Below are 18,307 nucleotides of genomic sequence, written 5' to 3'. Positions count from 1 at the left end.
GAAGTACAGCAGTTAGAAGGAACTGGATAGTCTCTCCAACATGTTTTAAGGAAGGAGGGAGGTGAATAAAGGGATTGTACCTGAAAAGGGCAACACAACTCAAATCTTTAGAAGTACCTAGCAATTAAACTGTATTTGTGAACTTTGAAATCTGACAGAATTCTTGAATTCCATATGCTTCATTCATTTCAAATCCCCAATTCATCTGGCTTTAACAGCAATCATTCATCATACTGAAATTAAAGGATTGTTAACTGATAATTCCAAATAAAGACTCTAATCAGCAAGAGCTATGGGAAATGTTCCCAGTTGGAAATCATTTTCATTCTCTTGTGCAAAAACATCTCTTCTGCTGATCTATTTCTCAAATGGGCCTCAAGTGCCTCCTCTACCCCACTGCCTTCCCACAAAACACGAGCACACAGTTGGGTCTATGGCAGCCCTAAACACTACCCCTGTAGATAACTGGTGCTTCTTAGAGAACTCATCTGCAGTGGGAATGGAATGGGGGAGAAGAGAGCACACACCCGTCACTATGGCTCGCCCCAGAATGTCTACACCTCTGCTGGAGTCAGGCAAGGGGTGGGCAGAGGGATGTCTGTGACTGAAATAAAATATTAAACAGTTTTAGGCAGTGCGCATTGCTGGCAGGTAGCATAAAATACATTGTAGGTGCAGGAAAGGTTGCCTGCAGTGAGCAAGAGCTCAGCATGTATGACATGCTTTGAGCCTTTCCCTCCACAAGTTTGGGAGAACACCATTACTGGGTGGAAACTTGCTGACTGGCTTGAAGGTTTTGTTTTCAGGTTCCCCTCTGCTGAAGTGTGATTTTCTAGGATCAGCTAGGAACTATTGATTAGTCTATTAAAGAGAAGCATGTAGTTGGGAATTGTGTTAACTCCTTGCCTGTCTTCCTCCTTTCCCTCTAAGGTGAGGCAGAGAAGTCAACTTCCATCACCAAAATTTCCCTGTGAAGAAGAACTACTGCTGTTTGCCTGCAAAATAAAGATTCAGCATCTGTTTGACAGACTTCAGAGATGTTTAAACTTCCCTTCTAATGAGCAATGCGACAAAATCAAGCCGCCTTCATACCTTGCAACCCAGGCTTTAAAATTAATGTACCTGTGTAAGAATTCTGGCATAAGTGAGGACCTAGACAGTTCAGTACGAGCTATAATAAACACACCTGTCTGACCTGCAGAATGTATGCTGCTCAGTGACCATTCATTTCACTATTCTGAAGAATACTGTAGATCTATGAAAATTAGCCTAAAGAACTTTTATACAGTAGGCTCAACTTTTAAGGCCAACTCTTTTACCTTCTGTTTAACTACCTAGGCAATTGTCCCCCATGCACCAGGTACAGTTCTTTCTATCATTAATATTCCATTAATTTAAGTGAGATAGTTTGTGGTAGTAATCATCACATCACATCACATCCTATATTAAATATAAGGGATCCAGTTCTTCCTTAAAAATTGGGTTTAGACAGTGTTTTATGTTAATTGCATTAAAGACTTAGAGATAATGACTTGAGCTCATTTTTAAATGCTTTTTTTTTTATTTTTGTAAAAATCCTTTATCATTTTCTTGCTCAGAAATGTAACATTCCAGACAGTACAACATGCATTTCAGTAGGAATTAAATAACTACTTGAATAATTTGTATAGGCAGCCCAGTTTATGGTTAGGATCTTGTTTTGTCAACACAAATACAGATGGAAGGTAACAAACTTTCCCAGCAGGGTTCATTGTACAGAGCGAGTAAGTGCTGTAGTGAGTAATAATTATAGTCACACTGAAATAAAGAGCTGGGAGACAGATACCTGCCTTTTTTTCTTTCATCTGCACATATAACAACATAGTCCCTAACATGATAATAGCTGAGACTTCACAAGAATTTATAGATTTGTCTTTGCTCCCATGGACAGATCCAGGATTTCCCAAACAGGTGCAGGAGCAGCAACCTATATTGCAGGGGCGGGTGTACCCCCTGCTCCCAGCCTCTTCTACTTCTGCTCCCAGCCCGTGCGGGGGCTCTCCAGCACATCGTGGGAGCATCTCGGGACTTTTTAAAACCCCTAAAGCAAATGGAATTCCCTTCCCCTTCCTGCTCAGAGGCAGCCCCCTCCTCTCCTCTTCACCTCTCCCTGCCTGCCACTGCTGCTTTCTCTACTGTTGTGGGGTGAGGAAGCTTCAGAGCCAGCTGAGCTGAGTAAGCGCTTGGCCCAGCTGGAGAGAGGACAGCGACAACAGAGCGAAGTAGTTCCACCCTCCCCACAATTGCAGCAGGCACAGGCATCCCTGCTGCCATTTATGTGCCCTCCGCAGCTGAGCCCAGCCCCCATGCAGCAAGCAGGAATGGCTTGGGATAGCAGAGAAAAGCAGGTGGTGAAAGGACATCTGAGCAGGCAGGGAAAGCGAGGAAGGATTTTCACCTGCTTTAGGAGCTTTAAGAAGTTCCCCATGGTGCAGTCCAATCCAAAGAGGGGGTTCACCCACATCACTGTGCCCTCCCCTGCAATCACCATCATTTAGAAGGGAATCATTAATATCCCCATTTTGTAGCTGCAAGACAGACTCATTTTCTCACATTCTCTCTCTCTCTTTTTTGGAGCCAGAAACTGTGTTTAAGTTTCCTATCTCCCACTCCAGTCCCTTAACCAAGTTCTCCGTACACCAGACTGGTATAACCTAGGCAGCAATAGCTGTTCCTCCAATGACCATCTAACTCCTGCCTAAGAGGGGTTATGGCTAGGGATGGGTCAGTTTCTGTACCTATCTTATACTCTTTCCTGCCACTAAGACTGCCATGGTTGCTAGGTAATGATAGCCGTGGTGGTTTTAATGGTCTGGATACCCATGCAATGGGAACAAAAGGAATCAGACAAGTCATGCAAGCGAGCAACCAGCCATTTGATAAAAGGGTAGCAAAAAAGCGTTCCCACAACTATTTGGGTTGGACTAATAAAAGATATCAAATTCACCTTTGTCTGCCTTCCAACAACCACTACACTTGAAAAGTTCAGAAAAAGAAACATACTTAGAGCACAGCAGAGCATTTAGCTAATGCACAGTATATATTGATAAACACAGAGCCCAGCTCTGATCTCACTTTCACTTAGCAGCAGAGAGCAGCTGATTCAGTCACTTGTTGGATGTGTCTGACACAGAAAGATAAGAGAGGACTTTATCCAACAAAGCAAAGATAAATTATAACCCTTGACAGGTGTCTAAAGTAAGTGCAAGCCTGTGCAGGAAATGATCCCATGTGTAACTGCTGCTGAACACATAACATCACAGGAGTTGCTGTGGTGCAAATGGGAACATACAGTGGCTCAGTGCAATTCAAGGTTTAACCCAGCATGCATGGAAAACATTTTATTTCTAGCAGACTGATTTTAAAAACAAGCCCGTTTTGTCAAAATTGAGTAACACTGCCCCCTGCCTGCTGCCCGGCTCCCCCCTTCTCCAAACACACACATTTCCAAGCAACTCATTCATATTTTATGCATGGAAAGGCAAAACCCAAAAACCTTAACCTGGAGTGGTTTTCAATTTTGTTTTTCTTTGTCACTCAGTGTACTAAAAAATTATCCATCCCATGTTCCCTTTCATTGCTGGACTGTGGGCTGCTCACCTGCTTTGAATCAAGATACTGAGAAGACTATTTTGCAGTTACCAGAACAGCTGGGGAAAGTGACATCAGAAGCTTGATCTCCCAATGAACCAGACCCCTTGCCCTCTTGATTGTTTAAGCCACCAGAGGCTTGGATATTAAAGTGGATGACAGCCAATGGATTTACTTGCCCTTTCTTCTTGCATTTCATCAATTTGGCCAAATGGCTTCTTATATCTTTACTATACAGTGCATAGATAATGGGGTTGATAAGGGAATTGAGTTCTCCCAGCAGAAATAAGATATCCTTCAGGGGCTCAGCCAAGTTGCAGGACTCACAGATAGCTTGCACAATGCCTACCATGTAGTAAGGTCCCCAGGAGAGCGTGAAGCAGATGATCACTATAAGAGCTGTCCTCAGTGCCTTGAAGTGGCGGAGGTGGGCTCTGAGGGGCTCTGCTTGCAAGCAGCTGCGCAAGATCCGTTTGTGCTGTGAGTAAGCAATCCTCCCCACTGAGACATGCAGGCAGATCAGGATCAGCAGGACAGGAATGAAGATGCCGAAGCAGATCACATACAGGTATTCACTCTTGGCTGCATACAGGAGCCCACAGTAGCCCGTGTAGTTGCTTTTCTGCAGAGAGGGGAAAATCAAAGGCATATGGCCAAACAAGAAAGAGATGGCCCACAGAATAGTGAGTGAGAGGACTATGGGTTTTTTGTTCAAAAGGGCCGGGTAATGAAGGGGCAGCTTTACTGCCAAGTATCTATCAAGGGAAATCAAGAGCAAAGTGAGGATGGAGCCAATACAAGGTGTCAGGCTCATGCAGATCCGCAAGAGACAGATAGACAAGTTCCTGTCAAAGTTTCCATCCAGCATATCATCCAGTGCCTCTGCTATGCACATTACGCCCACCAGCAAGTCTGCAAAAGCCAGGTTGAGGATGAAGATGTAGTTTGTACCCTGCTTCTTCTTCATCAGTTTGTAGACAACCACAATTACCAGCAGATTGGCAGCAGGAATGAAACAGCTCAGGAGAGAATGCAAGACTCCATACAGAAGATCTGGCATCTTCCTTGGGAAACAAGGATGAAGCTACATTACCTTCCAGAGGCGCTTTGGCAACTGGCCCCCACAGCCTATTATGACTCCACCAGAAAAAGCCAAGATGTGAGGAGAAATGCAGGTTGAGCCTGGAATCTGAAGTTTCAGAAGCATAAAAATAAATTTGGGAGCCTTTAACTGCTCGGCTTAACTCTCTCAGAGGTCAGGTCCTTCAATCCGCCATTGCTCTTCTGTAAATTTCTAAGGGTCTCTTACTTTTTCTCCTTTCATTCAGATTTTGCCCTTTGCCTTTATTAACATGCTGAGAGATGTAGAAGAAAGCAAAGTCCTTGTCTGCTGCCAGCCTAAAATGACTGGCAAAATCAAGTCACTGCGGTGGGAGGAAAGAGTGGCTGGGGATTTTTGCTTGTTCAGTCAGTTCCTGCATGTCTTTGACGCAGAAAGATAAAACAAGACTATCAAACAAAGCAAAAATAAATCATAACCCTGACAGGTGGATAGAACAAGTGCAAACTGAATGAGTTTCCTAGCCCACAAAGGAAATGATCCCATATAAAATATCTACTGTAAAACAATCAGAGTGTGAATAATAAAGATGTCAGTATTTGTTTCAAAGAGGTAAATGGACTTCAGTTACTACAAAGATTGTGTGTGTCAAGCACAAGAATGGGATTATGATTTCTATTAGAGTGTTTTTAATTTCAGGAGAAGGAAGATTTAAAGGAAGATCTTAGAACTATGGAAACTAAGGAATATGTATGTAAGGTTTCTACAGAAAGACACCACCAAAACCTAGACTAAAGCACCACACACAACAACAACCCAGAAGCAGGAAGAACCTGGCCTGAAATTACACATTTTGTGCAGGTTGATCAGAATCAAAAAAGTTTGTTTAACAAACAAGTACGCCTTTTTGTGTAACAGTCTGGGCTTTTGTAACAGAAAGGAACATCTAGTGCTTGGGCAGAAAACCGGGCACTAGGATGCCAGGATTCTCTCCCTAGCTTTACTGTGCACTAAGGACACCAAAAGCTTGAATACAAAAGTCACCTACATCTGAATATCATGTGCCAACTGTAATTACCAGTTATTTGGAAGACATGGAAAGCTATGGGAAAAAAGGCAAATACTTCTCTAATTTTTAGTTTTACTCTGGGCATGGGGAAATGGAAATAAGGGGGGAAAAACTGTGCATTTTGGACCTGGATCATAGTGGATTTGATACACCTTTGTGGAGTCATTTTGTTTCCTCCATGCCCGTGTCAGCTAAGAACAAAGTGGTGGCACACAGGTTGCAGTTTCCAGCATCTGCTCCCAGCCAGCAAGGAACACTTGAGGGGGAGGCGTGGGCAACAAGCAGGCTCTGGAAGGAAGAACCTGCATGCTGCTGAATCCAGCACCCCACAGCCACTCCCTGCAACTGGAACGTGCATGGGGGAGCCCCAAACCCATGTCAGCTGGGGATAGCAGCACAAGCGAGGTGCTTCTGCACCACTGTGGCTCCCTCATTTCCCCTCTCCCACTCCTGCAGTCTGCCCCTGAAAGTTTCAACACTGGCTTCAACAGCCCGTAAGTATAAAATACCCAGCTCGTGGGTATAAAATATTAACACTCAACCTCAGATGCTGCCAGTCAGAAATCTCATGGAGAGAGGGGGCATGTGGTTTTACCATACGACATTATCCACCTACACTTAGAGCCAATATTTTCATGGCAACATTTTTTAATGCCAAATAATAGCAGCATCACTATTTTCTGATGTTTGCCTTCCACCTGTGATACTTGTGCGCAGGTGAGTTCAATATATTGATACATTCCATTTAGAATTGTTACAGATTCATCTATCAAAACCAGTCTCTCCAGAAAATGGTTTAAGATACTTTACATGAATGATTCTGTATAAAATGCTACATTGGATTGAACTAATAGGCCAAGTCAAGTCTAAAAATACACACAAGGCATCTAATTGCAGGCCTGTTTATCTGAACAGAATTGTAATTTTCTTTGGCAACTAAAAACATACCAGCATTTTATGATGCAATATGAATTTAGACTCAGTGAATTAACTATTCTAATTCAGACATTTTTAACTATGTGAATATTAAAACAAATGTTTATTAGAGCTCATATTTCTTTGCTATAATAAGACTTTGTTCCTAGAGGCCTGTTTTCAGAAAGTGAACGACTCCATTACCCACTTACTGAACAATGCAGTGATGTCAGAGAGGAGATTGTGTTAATTCAAACAGCTAACACATTAGTTTTCAGGTCTACAGTGAGGTCCAGCTCAGCAAAACTCTTTCCTGGTCGTAGGCCTGGTTGCCGCAGATATGACTGAAACTGCCCAATGAATTATACTACAGAAAGCATCCTACCCACCCCTTTCTGCCTGGTCAGTACAAAAGAAGAATTCAGGGCCCCAACATCTCCCTACATGAGAGGCCCTGGTTCTTCAAAATCACCCTGAGATCTTTTGGGAGGGCAATACAGCAGTGCACAGGCAATCCAGGAAGTTTTTGCAGAGTGCTGGGGACAACTTCCTGGTACAAGTGTTAGAGAGGCCAGCCAGGGACTATGCTTTTCTTGATCTGCTGCTCACAAACAGGAAAAAATTGGTGGAGAATGCAGTAGTGGATGGCAACTTGGGCATCAGCAACCATGAGCTAAGTGAGTTCAGGATCCTGAGGAAAGGAAGGCAAGAGAGCAACAAAGCAAGGACCCTGGATTTCAGAAAAGAGGAAAAGCAATGGATGCTATGTACCTTGACTTTAGCAAGGGTTTTGTTATGGTCTCCCACAACATTTTCGCAAGCAAGCTCAGGGAGTGCAGGTTGAACAAATGGACTGTAAGGCAAATAGAAAACTGGCTGGATCCTCAGACTCAAAGTGTAATAATCAATGGCTCAACGTCTAGTTGACAGCCAGTATCAAGTGGAGTGCCCCAGGGGTTGGTGCTGTGGCCAGTTTTGTTCAATATCTTCATCAATGATCTGGAAAATGGGATAGAGTACACCCTCAGCAAGTTTGCAGATGATGCCAAGGTGGGATAATAGTAGATGCACTGGAGGGTAGGGCTAAGATTCAGAGAGACTTAGACAAATTGGAGGACTAGACCAAAAGAAATCTCAGGAAGTTCAGTAAGGACAAGTGCTAAATCCTGTCTTTAGGACAGAATAATCCCATGCACTAGTACAAACTGGGGTCCAAATGGCTAAGCAGAAGCTCTGCAGAAAAGGACTTGGGGGTTACAGTGGACAATAAGCCGAGTAAGAGCCAACAGCTCTTGTTGAGAAGAAGGTTAATGGCATACTGGACTGCATTTGTAGGAGCGTTGCCAGGAGATCGAGCAAAGTGATTATTCCCCTCTATTTGGCACTAGCGGGGCCACAGCTAGAGTACTGTGTCTAACTTTGGGCCCTCCACTACAGAAAGGATGTGGACAAATTGGAGAGACCAGCAGAGAGCAACAACAATGGTTAAGGGGCTGGGGGACAAGACTTCTGAGGAGAGGCTGAGGGCACTTGGTTTATTTAGTCTGAGGAAGAAAAGACTAGGGGGGAGGGGGGGGCGAGGGTATTTAATACCAGCCTTCAGCTAACTGAAGGGTGGTTCCAAAGAGGATGGGGCTAGATTGTTTTCAGTGGTGGCAGATGATAGAACAAGGGTCTCAAGTTGCAAGGGAAATTTAGGTTAGATATTAGGAAAAACTCTCTCACTAGGGTTAGGGACAGAAGTTACACATAAACCAGTTTAAGTGATCAGAAACTGGCTTAAACCTGTAAGAGAACATAAGTTCAGTGCATATAAACCAGTTTCAAAATGGTAGAAACTGGTTTGAGATAAACCTGGTTTAATGTAGTATCAGACTTAACTGATTGAGCTCAAACGGGTTTATGCAATTTCTGTCCCAGACCCCTTCCTGGTTTAAGTTAAACCAGAGACCCCCAGCATCCCAGCATGCTCTCTTGGCTTGGCTGGGCTCTCTGCTCCAGCAGAGCAGGGATGGTCCTGCCCCTCTACTCCCTAGCCAGAGCAGGAACTTACCAAGTTCAACCTTAAAGGGATTTAGGCTTTTTGTCCCCACTACTTTGTTTGGAAAACTTTCTGTTTACTTCCATGTCTTCGATTGTTATCTCTTTCAATCTTTTCAAGCATCTCACCTACTATTGAAGTCAAGCTGATAGGCCTGGGTCACTCTTTTTTCTCTCTCTGTTAGAGAGATACATTACATTTGCTATATGCTCCAGAAGTAGGCATAATCCCTGTATTGATAGGTCCATTGCTCAAGTAGTTGCTATTTTATTTACCGTGTTTTTTTCAACATTGTGGGATCAAGATCATCTGAGACTCCTGATTTTGGGAGAGTAAATAATCTGCTTCACTTCCTCAGATCTGGTTATTTCCATAATCATGTTTTCATTGTCACGTGCTACCCAACCATCCTCTTCAATTACAACTGTATCTGTGCAGAAGACAGAAATCAAGGCCAGCCTAGGGATGAACCAAGATCTGAGGTAATGTTTTACTTCAATCTCATCTTCTACATAAAGTAGCCCACTTCTTCCCTCCTGGTTCTCTTTTTGTGATCAGAGAATTTTTTTTCCTATTTGTTTTGATAACCTTTGCCAGGTTTAACTCAACTAGCATTTGGCTGTTCTCTCGATTTCTACGTTCTTTGGCCACAGAAAGGTAACTGTCCTAACTAGTCAATTCTTTTTTCTGTTTCTAGTATATCCTCTGTTTGTTTTAATGACAAATGTCTTTTTACATGAAGTTTTGTAGCCCTTCCCTACAGTTTTCATCCTTAACTTGGGAAGCAACCACCAGATTGCATTTGCACTTTTACCTTAAAATAGTAATTCCACGACACATCTACATCCAAGTCCCTTAGCTCCTGAATCCAGTTGACTTCCCTAACTAAATTGTCTTTGCTTCTCAAGCTTAGCCCATCTGAAGTCCAAGATCCTTACTACAGACATACTCCTGTACCTCCTGCAATTTAAACTAAATCAAATCAACTCCCGATTGTTCAATCCTCAATTCTTTTCCACAATCAATTTTTCTATAAAGTTCACACTGCTCACTAAAACTAGTGCTAAAATAGATCTTTCTGTCAAATGGTCACTATCAGATAACCTGTCCAAATATATCCACATATTATTTGTTGTGTTCATTTCCCAAACTATAGGGGGAAAAACTGAAGTCTTCCTTAATTACACAGTGTCCACTACTCATTTCCAAGTCTGGAATCCCTTTCTAGTCCCATCACAGATCAAGTGCTGAATGTTATCCAGCTTGATCTCAGGTACAGATCATTTGCTCAAAGGTTTTGATTGTTAAAAGTTGGTCCTGGAGGCATTCATTTGGCAGCCAGAATGCAGGGTAGGTAACTGAAAAGGCATGACGAACACTGAAAAATATACGATCACATGAGCATCACCACCACTGCTGTGAACACATGCTCATCTGGTACCTGCGTTTTATTGGGATTCTTCTGTTAACTAAGTCATAAGCTGGCATATCAATGTACATTATTACATTAATTCATGTATAGTGTTTCCATCACATGCATGTGTGTGCATGTATAAGGCAAATGCAAAAACTCTTACAAAAAAAAATATTGTTTCCATTTTCTTTAAGATGTTGTTGAACAAGGAGATTGTAGCAAATGTGACCTTATTTATGGAAAAAAAATACTCCAAAGAAGAGAAATTTAAACAAATTGGCCTTCCAGAGAAGTAAATACATAAACACATTATAAAAGATCTAGGAGAACATGGAGCTTTTTGCTTTGGATTGACAGTGCGTTAGATCCATGTGCACTGGTTGCGATATGGTGGTGTTTACAGAAACCTTGTTGACCCTAGCAAACACTTAAAGCTGGTGCACTCTATAACCCTGGGAAGAGGGTTTGTTTATAGCTTTTCTGACTGGACCACACACTTCTGAGCACACGGAGTTACAAGTACACCAAACCACCTTTAGATCTCAGGACAAGGATTAAGTCTTCAAAGGGCCAGGCCATGGTCAAATGTAAAGGTTTGTATTTCTTTTCTTTTTTTTTTTTTTTAATACAGGAAAATAAATTATTGCTACTGCATGCTAGTTTTGTTATGCTATTTCCAGGCAATATAGCCACTGATGCATCATGGAACTTATCCCAGGAGGGAACTTCTAGTCTAAATTGTTGCCCTCAGACCTGCAAGTCTGTCACATCATCAGATGTTAGTCTGAAAACATAACACCTGAGGAACTAAACTTTTTTTTTTTTTTTTTTGATGATGCTGCCATAAACCCCTGTATTGTGTAATCCACAGCAGACTGATCACCTGAGGGGCCACAGTAAAACTGATGGATGGGAATATGCCTCAAGAACCACATGCTTCTACTGCTAGTCCTGTCACATGAACAAGCCCCTTCTTCCCTCTCCTTCCAATGATCTCTGCATGCATGCTTAAACCAGTCTGTCTTCTGCACTGAGTAGGTAGGTAGGTAAGGTCCCGGAGGGATATACATGGGTATTCTTTTTCTCCCCATTTGCCAAAACTCACTTATATGCACCCTCTTTGACTTGTACCAAGACCATATTCTATGATCATCTTGATAATGTCCTGGTTTTCAGATATCAGGTCATCTTGGCTGAGAACAATCCTGGGTCAGAGCTAGGTTTTGGTCTGGACACTATGTGCCTTTGCTAGAAAATTAAAAAGGGCCAAAAATTGGACCGGGTCCATCTTATGCTCACATTGCATGTTATAAAGCTCACCTTGCTCACATCTGTAGCATCAGGTGAAGTTCTTTAGTACTTATTGGAGAAACTAGCAGTATGTTGAAACCCAAACAGCAGGAAGATTATGTTTATGAATGCTAGCCAAGAGCAATGAACTGAAGTGGAAGTTTCCCAATCAAGTAGAAATTAGGAACCAAGGAATATTCCACTTGGTAATTCAGGGGAGATGAACTGACAGGTAGAAATGGAGGGTGTCCTTAGGGACCTGACTAAAGGACTACTTAGGACAAAAAATGGGTTCAATCATGTCTTCAGGTGCTGGAGTAGGTGGAGAGCTGCACACTGAGGATCATACGGGATATTAGGACATATGCAGAGGATGTGTAAAGGGTATTTCCTATCTGGTCATAGGAAGGCAAATTTGTCTGCCTGCAAAGCAAATGCATCAGTGGATTATTTCTAATCTCCCAAACATTGTAGCCCTTTACTTGAAAAGCAGCATGTATTTTTGCTTCTATTTTATCATCAGATACCCATTTTGTATGCAATTCATTTCAATTATATTTGGCCCTATCTGTACTCTGGCACGCTGCAAACTAGTTCAACAAAAAATGAATCCAATACATTATCTATTTAGCTACTGGTTAAACATTCTATATTCATTTAGTTCACATTTGTTACAGATTTTGATTTTAAGTCAACCAGTCCAAGATAAATATTACTTGCAACCTTTTGTTAAAGACCAGTATAAAAGCTCCACTAATAGCTTTGCAAACATTTTAAATGGATTTATACCATTCCATTGTTTCTAGGCAGTCACACACAGTATTTGTCAAGCTTGTGTGTCTTGGAATAGCTATGTTAAAGTGCATTGGTTATGTTCAGTACGTGAAGCTACAGGGCCAAATTCTGATCTCATTTAGAATTATGGAAACAGAGACCTGAATCCTAGTCAAAATATTTATCTACAACAGGGGTCAGTAACATTTTTGGGAAGAGTGTCAAAAACACCACAACCTCGACTTGGAAGACGTTGGTATGCCAGGAGCAGACAGCGGGGGAGCCGCTAGGAGTCCGAGCCTTGTTGTAGGAGTGCAGGCCAAGCAGCTTACCCCATTCACCCTGAAGTACACATGCCAAGCAAAATGCCTTTGTGTGCAACACTAGCAGCTGTGCTGGGGGTTGCCTACCTCTATCTACAGTATAATCCAATAAGCACAATCATCTATTAAGAACATAGTTGCTTACCTGGTTCAGCATCAGAAAGCATCCATTAACAGTTTCCCATTCTCCTTTTGGTAGCTGGAGGATTTTGATACTTTGAAACTTCAGTCACAGAAAAAAAGTTCTCCCTTTAGAGTGTAACAGGGTAATTGGGGCAAATATGCCCTTATCTTTAGAGTATAGCATTTATCCCTATATCCTCCCCCACTGCTTCTCAGGCCAAATAGCTGCTTAGTCTTAACCATGCTAGGTTTCATCCTCAGGGTTCCAGGTGTTCCACACCAGCCTTCAGTGCTACTACAGCCCTGCCTCTGGTAAAGGCTTGCGCCCTGGCATCTGGAACCAGGAAGTGCTACCCATCCCTATCCAAAAGCCCCTGCTTCACAGGATCACTTCCTACAAAAACTGTATATTCAGATTTTCTCTGTAACCTCTTTCTGGTAGCCTCTTCCCCAGGTCACTGCAGAAAGACAAGTCAGGTCTTAGGCCTTAACTCACCCAAATCTCTTCCCTTTCAGAGGATATTACTTCTTTTATACCAGATTCCATCATCAGCCCATGGTTCCATGAACCATCTCAGTCACATGCTCCTCTTAGACTACAGACCCCACTTATTCAGTCAGAAATGAAGCACAGCTGAAAGCTGAGACCAACATATAAGCCCCGCTGACCCTGTGCTAGAGATGTTTACGACCTGTTGGGGCAAACATTAATTACTGAGTATCAAATATTTAAACACCTAAAGGTACAGAAAAGTACCAAGTAGGATTTCAAAAGGACCTAAAAGGATGAAGTACCTCACTCCCAGGAAAAAAAAAAAAACTTTAGATTTATCTGCATCCTGAGACACTTAAATCATTGGAGTTTGACCTTTGGTGCTTTACATGAACATGAAGGCAAATGCCCTGATTCTGGTCTCACTCACACCAGTGTAATTTCACTAGCATTGGTGGAATTACTCCCAATTGCTGGACCCCAAAAAATGTGTGCCTCAAGCAGCTTCTAAGGGGTGGCTTCCTATTTCAATTCCACTGATGGATCCATAATAGTTTACAGAGTACCCAGCAATTAGATCAACAACATTTTGGCCCTATTCTCCAACACCTTGTATTCTAAACACCTGTATTTAACAAGCACTAAAATGGGTTAAAACACTGTAATTTTGAAAACTGCCATTCACTATCTACATATGTGTATCCACTTAGTTCATGGAAATGTGAAAGCTAACAACATGATTTTAATTAAAAAAAATTTGATAATCTAACTTTATGTAGAAGCAAATATGCATTAAGTAGGAGCTAACAGTTATACATGACAGACGAGTCAAAACTATGATTTCAGGGGCATGATAATAGCTGGATAAACAGTATTTGGGTTTCATGTTACCGATATAAAGTATTTATAGAGGGAAAATAACCCACGCTAATTGAAGACCTGATTGAAAATGAAAATGTTTCATGGCAGCAAAACTGAAGTAATGCAGCATGCTTATTTCAGAATTAAACCCCTTTGGTTAAAGTGTAAAACTACTTAGTATTCTGTTAATGCTTTATAAGTAGATCTCAGGAAGGAAGGCAGGTAATGCTTTCTTTAATGACTGCCAACACTTTTTCTCTCCAACTCATTAGAGTTATTTTTGCTTGAAAACATACCATAAATACTGTTTTATGGGATTCAGTGTAACCTGTAAAAAATAAAACATCTGATGGTCTTGGTGATCCAGAATTATATGCAAAATTGAGGCAATGGTAAGATTTACGCACTCATAGCATGAAAACAAACTTGTACTTCTGCCATGTTTAACAAAATGTGAGTATAATTACCGGGGACCCCGGTTTTCTCTGGGGTGGGTTTTTTTTCCCCCATCAATTTTCAGATTTAAAAAAATAACCCAAAATCCACATTTTCCTGTGATTAAAATGAAACACCACTAATATATATAAAATAGTGTTTCATTTTAATTATGGGAAAATGTGGATTTTGGGTTACTTTTTTTAATCTGAAAACTGAAGAATTTTTTTAATTAGAGAAAACCAGGATTCCTAATTACCCATCTCTTTTACAGTAATACTGGGTAGGTTTACAATAATAGAGCAATTCATGAGGTTATCCACAATCAGCCCAAGCCACACAAACCACTCTTCACAGTCAGTATCATACCCCGTGACCTGCACCAAAGACATGGACAATATATCATTTGTTATATAAACAGATCAGCTAGCCTTCAAAGCAGATCACCACCACTATTAAAAGTAGTTTATTATTCTTTTCCAAATTGTGAAGCCTAGGTAAATATTAGTAGGATATATTGCATATGAACAGTTTCTGGAAGTTTCCTAGCAACACATCTGTACGATTACAGAGCAAGTGCAATTACTGGTTTCTGTCAAATATGAATGAAGTACATCATTAATGAGAAGCTAAAAACTCCCAGAGACCCTAGAAAATTTTGGTTAATCTATTTCAGATGAGAATGAATGAATGAATGAATGAATATCAACCAGTAAAAAACTTCAAATTATCACATGCCTCTTTACATTCAAGGAAATACCACCCCAAGCAACTGGAGCAGGGGTACTAGCTTGGAGAGGTTCCAAGCCCAATCATTAAGCCTAAACGGGAGAGCCTTAACTGTCAAACATCCAGCAGAGAAAGAACCTGTCCATGCTGCAGTATGACCCATGTTTTAGAGTCCACCCATCCCCATCCTAGGTGGGGGAATCTCAGGGTCCATCCTGCTAACTCTGAGTGTGGACTACATTACTACCTGTGCCCTAAACATAGCTCTAGGAGTCCTACCACCCCAATAGGAAAAACAACTCCAAACCTTGTCAAATCTCTAACCCTCAACCTAACTAGGGCTGTTCCAGCAGCCCCCATCCTGAGCAGCCTGATCACAAGTACTAGCTTGGATAGGCTCCAGACTTGTCACTCTATCTGACATCCTCAGCTGCCAAGCACCCATGAGAACAGGAGGAACCTCCCAAGTCCACAACCTGACCCGTGTTTGGAACCCACCCACCCCCAACCCATGGGGGCGGGGGTGTACTGCATCCTGCTAAACTTGATCTGGACTGCATTACCTACCTGTGCCCTAAGCCTAGCTCCAGGAATCTTAACATGCTACCCAGAAAAACACCTCCACATCTTGCAGAAGGCAGGGTAAAAATGTGCCTTACTAAATAAGGTTATGAAGTACAAGCTTTCATGGGCTGAAGCTCACTTCATCAGAAAGGATGTGCACAAAACAGTTAATTAAGAAAACAAATTGAATACAAAAGTGAGGTGGGGCAGGGGGAAAGAGAAACAGAGACAGAGAAGAGGATGGGAAGAGTGCTGGGAGAGGCAAACAAACAAGCAATAAACACATAGGGCCAAAGGAGCCATAGAAGCTAATCCAGATAATGGGATAATCCATAGTCCCTGTTGAAACAAGATTTAACACAATCCAGTCTGTGGGTATTTTCTTCTTCTGCAATTTGCCATTCACAGTGGTTATAAGAACGTTGCTACCTGAGAACAGCAATCCTGAGCTCAGCAGTGGAGTGTCCAGAGAGGTTAAAGTGCTCAGCCACAGGCTTTTGTGTCTTTCCTACAGAGGATGTTACAGTGCTGTTTATTCATTCCAAAATGGAGATATTGCTGTTTATCCAATTTAGACATCAGATGGGCATTGCAAGCAGGAGACCATGTATTAGAGATTGGTAGGACTGCAAGTGAATTAACCTTGGATGTTGTGCTTGTTATTCAGACCTGGAAGGATGTAGCCTGTATTGATGAGAGGGAAAAGCAGGCATCCTGGTCCATTGCAAGGCCTCCAAACCATACCCACTTTATAACCCTAGCTCGGGCTGTTCCAGCAGCCCCATCCCAAGCAGCCTGACCACAGGTACTAGCTGAAGAGGCCCCAAAACCAGTCACTAAGGCTCTATGGGAGATCCCTGGCTGCCAAACACCCAGAGAAAGAGCAAGAGAAACATTTCCAGCCCAGAGCCAGAACTGTGCGCTGAGCTTACCCACCCAGAACCCATAGTGAAGGGGCACAGGGTCCATCTTCTTAGCCTTAACAGCATTACCTAGCTGTGCCCTAGAAACAGATCTTCAGGTCCTACCATCCCCAACTATCATTTAAACTTGCCCCTAAAATACTGAGGAAGGGGTTATAGTAACTTGAGAGAGTAATAGATCTAACTTCAAAAAGACAATTGGATTATAGGACTTGGTTTCTGTTCAGAAAGCCATAGAAGAGTCTCACAAAAGTAACAGTTCTCAACAGTATCTGAAAAAGTATCTGAAGTCAGTGGGAACTGCAAGGGCACCCAATCTGGCTCCTTAGAGATATCATCTAAACCCTAAATTTTTGGACTACAGAAAGGGCCAGAATCATTAATAAGTTATCACTTAACTCAGTCTGTAGACCAAACCACCTTACCTGTTACTGAGCTGCTTCATCTCTACAGTCAACAGTTTCACCATGGGGGTGATATGATATTTGCCTTCCTGGAGCTTGGCAAGGGAGTAACTAGATCTCATGCCATCAACGGTGCTCGAAAAGTTCACCACTGTGAATGTATTTGGACAGAACAGTCTTTCATCTTTGAAGCTATTACCCCATCATTTAGAAATGCTCACTTAAAGGATTTCACTGTTGTGAAAGTCTTTCATACAAGACTGTCAACATAAGAGATGCAACTGACAAGGGAAGTAAAAGGTAATATAAAGGGTAATATAAAAGGTAATGTAAGCATGTAATAAAAGAGACCAAGAAATACCTTACTGAATGAAGAAGGCAATCTAGTTATGGGTGAGGCAGAGATGGCTGAAAATTTTAATGCCTTTTTCACTTCAGACTTCACAGATAAGGTAAACTACAATATGACAAGTGCAGCTGGTAGCAAAGAAAGCAAAGACGACAAACCTTGGAGTAGTGGAAGAACAGGTCAGGAATTACTTAAAGAAGGTGAATATTTTCAGGTTGCCAGGCCCGTACAGAAAATACCCTAATGTACTGCTCAAAGGTACAGGCTGAGTTCATTTCAGAGCCTTTAGCTATCATCTTTGAAAATACATATATTGGGTGAAGTCCTGGATGAAGAAATGGGAGGAGGAAGTGGGGAACTAAAGACCAGTCTAACCTCAATACCTGGAAAGATTATGAAACAGGTACTCAAGGAACTAGGGTTATCAGAACTTGCATTATTTTCTTGGGAGCTAGATTAATCTGGAGAAGACTGACGATACCTGAAGGATGATTATAAAGACAATGTAGATTCTTCTCTGTAGCCACAGTGGAGAGCACTGTGGGCAATAGTCTCCAAATGCAGTAGAAGAAGCTTAGGTTGGAGACAAGAAAGAATTCTTCACACTCAGAGTGGTCAAGCATTGGAACAAGCTTCCTAGAAAGTTTGTGGAATCTCCATGCTTGGAAATTTTCAGCAGGTTTGACAGGCACTTGGCAGGGTGGTTTGGTCTGGGATAATCCTTCCTCGTACAGGGAGCAAGACTATATAATCTCCGGAGATCCCTTCCCCTCCTGCTTTTCTACGATTCTGAAGCTATCCGTTCTCTCATCTAAGTCATGTATCTGAAGTATATCTTTTCTAGACTTTTTTACATTCTCAGCACAAAACAACATTTATATTTTCTATAATCTTTACACAAGATACTTCA

At 41.9% G+C, this 18,307-nt stretch overlaps 2 protein-coding genes across 2 annotated transcripts in view; one reads left to right on the top strand and one right to left on the bottom strand.

Moving 5' to 3' along the window:
- ERICH6 (glutamate rich 6) overlaps positions 1–1,822 on the top strand; it is a 30,348-nt gene extending 28,526 nt beyond the window's left edge. Inside the window, exon 17 of the mRNA XM_019491854.2 lies at positions 931–1,822. Coding sequence (XP_019347399.2) covers positions 931–1,194 — 264 coding nt within the window. The 3' untranslated portion in view covers positions 1,195–1,822. The remainder of the gene's footprint in view (positions 1–930) is intronic.
- GPR119 (G protein-coupled receptor 119) lies at positions 1,802–14,540 on the bottom strand. The gene has a single exon (XM_019491855.2). It carries the CDS (start codon positions 4,688–4,690, stop codon positions 3,650–3,652), a length of 1,041 nt encoding a protein of 346 aa, XP_019347400.2. The 5' UTR covers positions 4,691–14,540; the 3' UTR covers positions 1,802–3,649.
- Between the last annotated feature and the right edge of the window lie 3,767 nt (positions 14,541–18,307).

The sequence above is a fragment of the Alligator mississippiensis genome, chromosome 7 (genome assembly GCF_030867095.1).
Source record: "Alligator mississippiensis isolate rAllMis1 chromosome 7, rAllMis1, whole genome shotgun sequence".
In the NCBI taxonomy this organism is placed as follows: domain Eukaryota; kingdom Metazoa; phylum Chordata; order Crocodylia; family Alligatoridae; genus Alligator; species Alligator mississippiensis.
The sequence above is the reverse complement of the archived record's forward strand: the minus strand, read 5'-3'. Positions and strand labels throughout refer to the sequence as shown.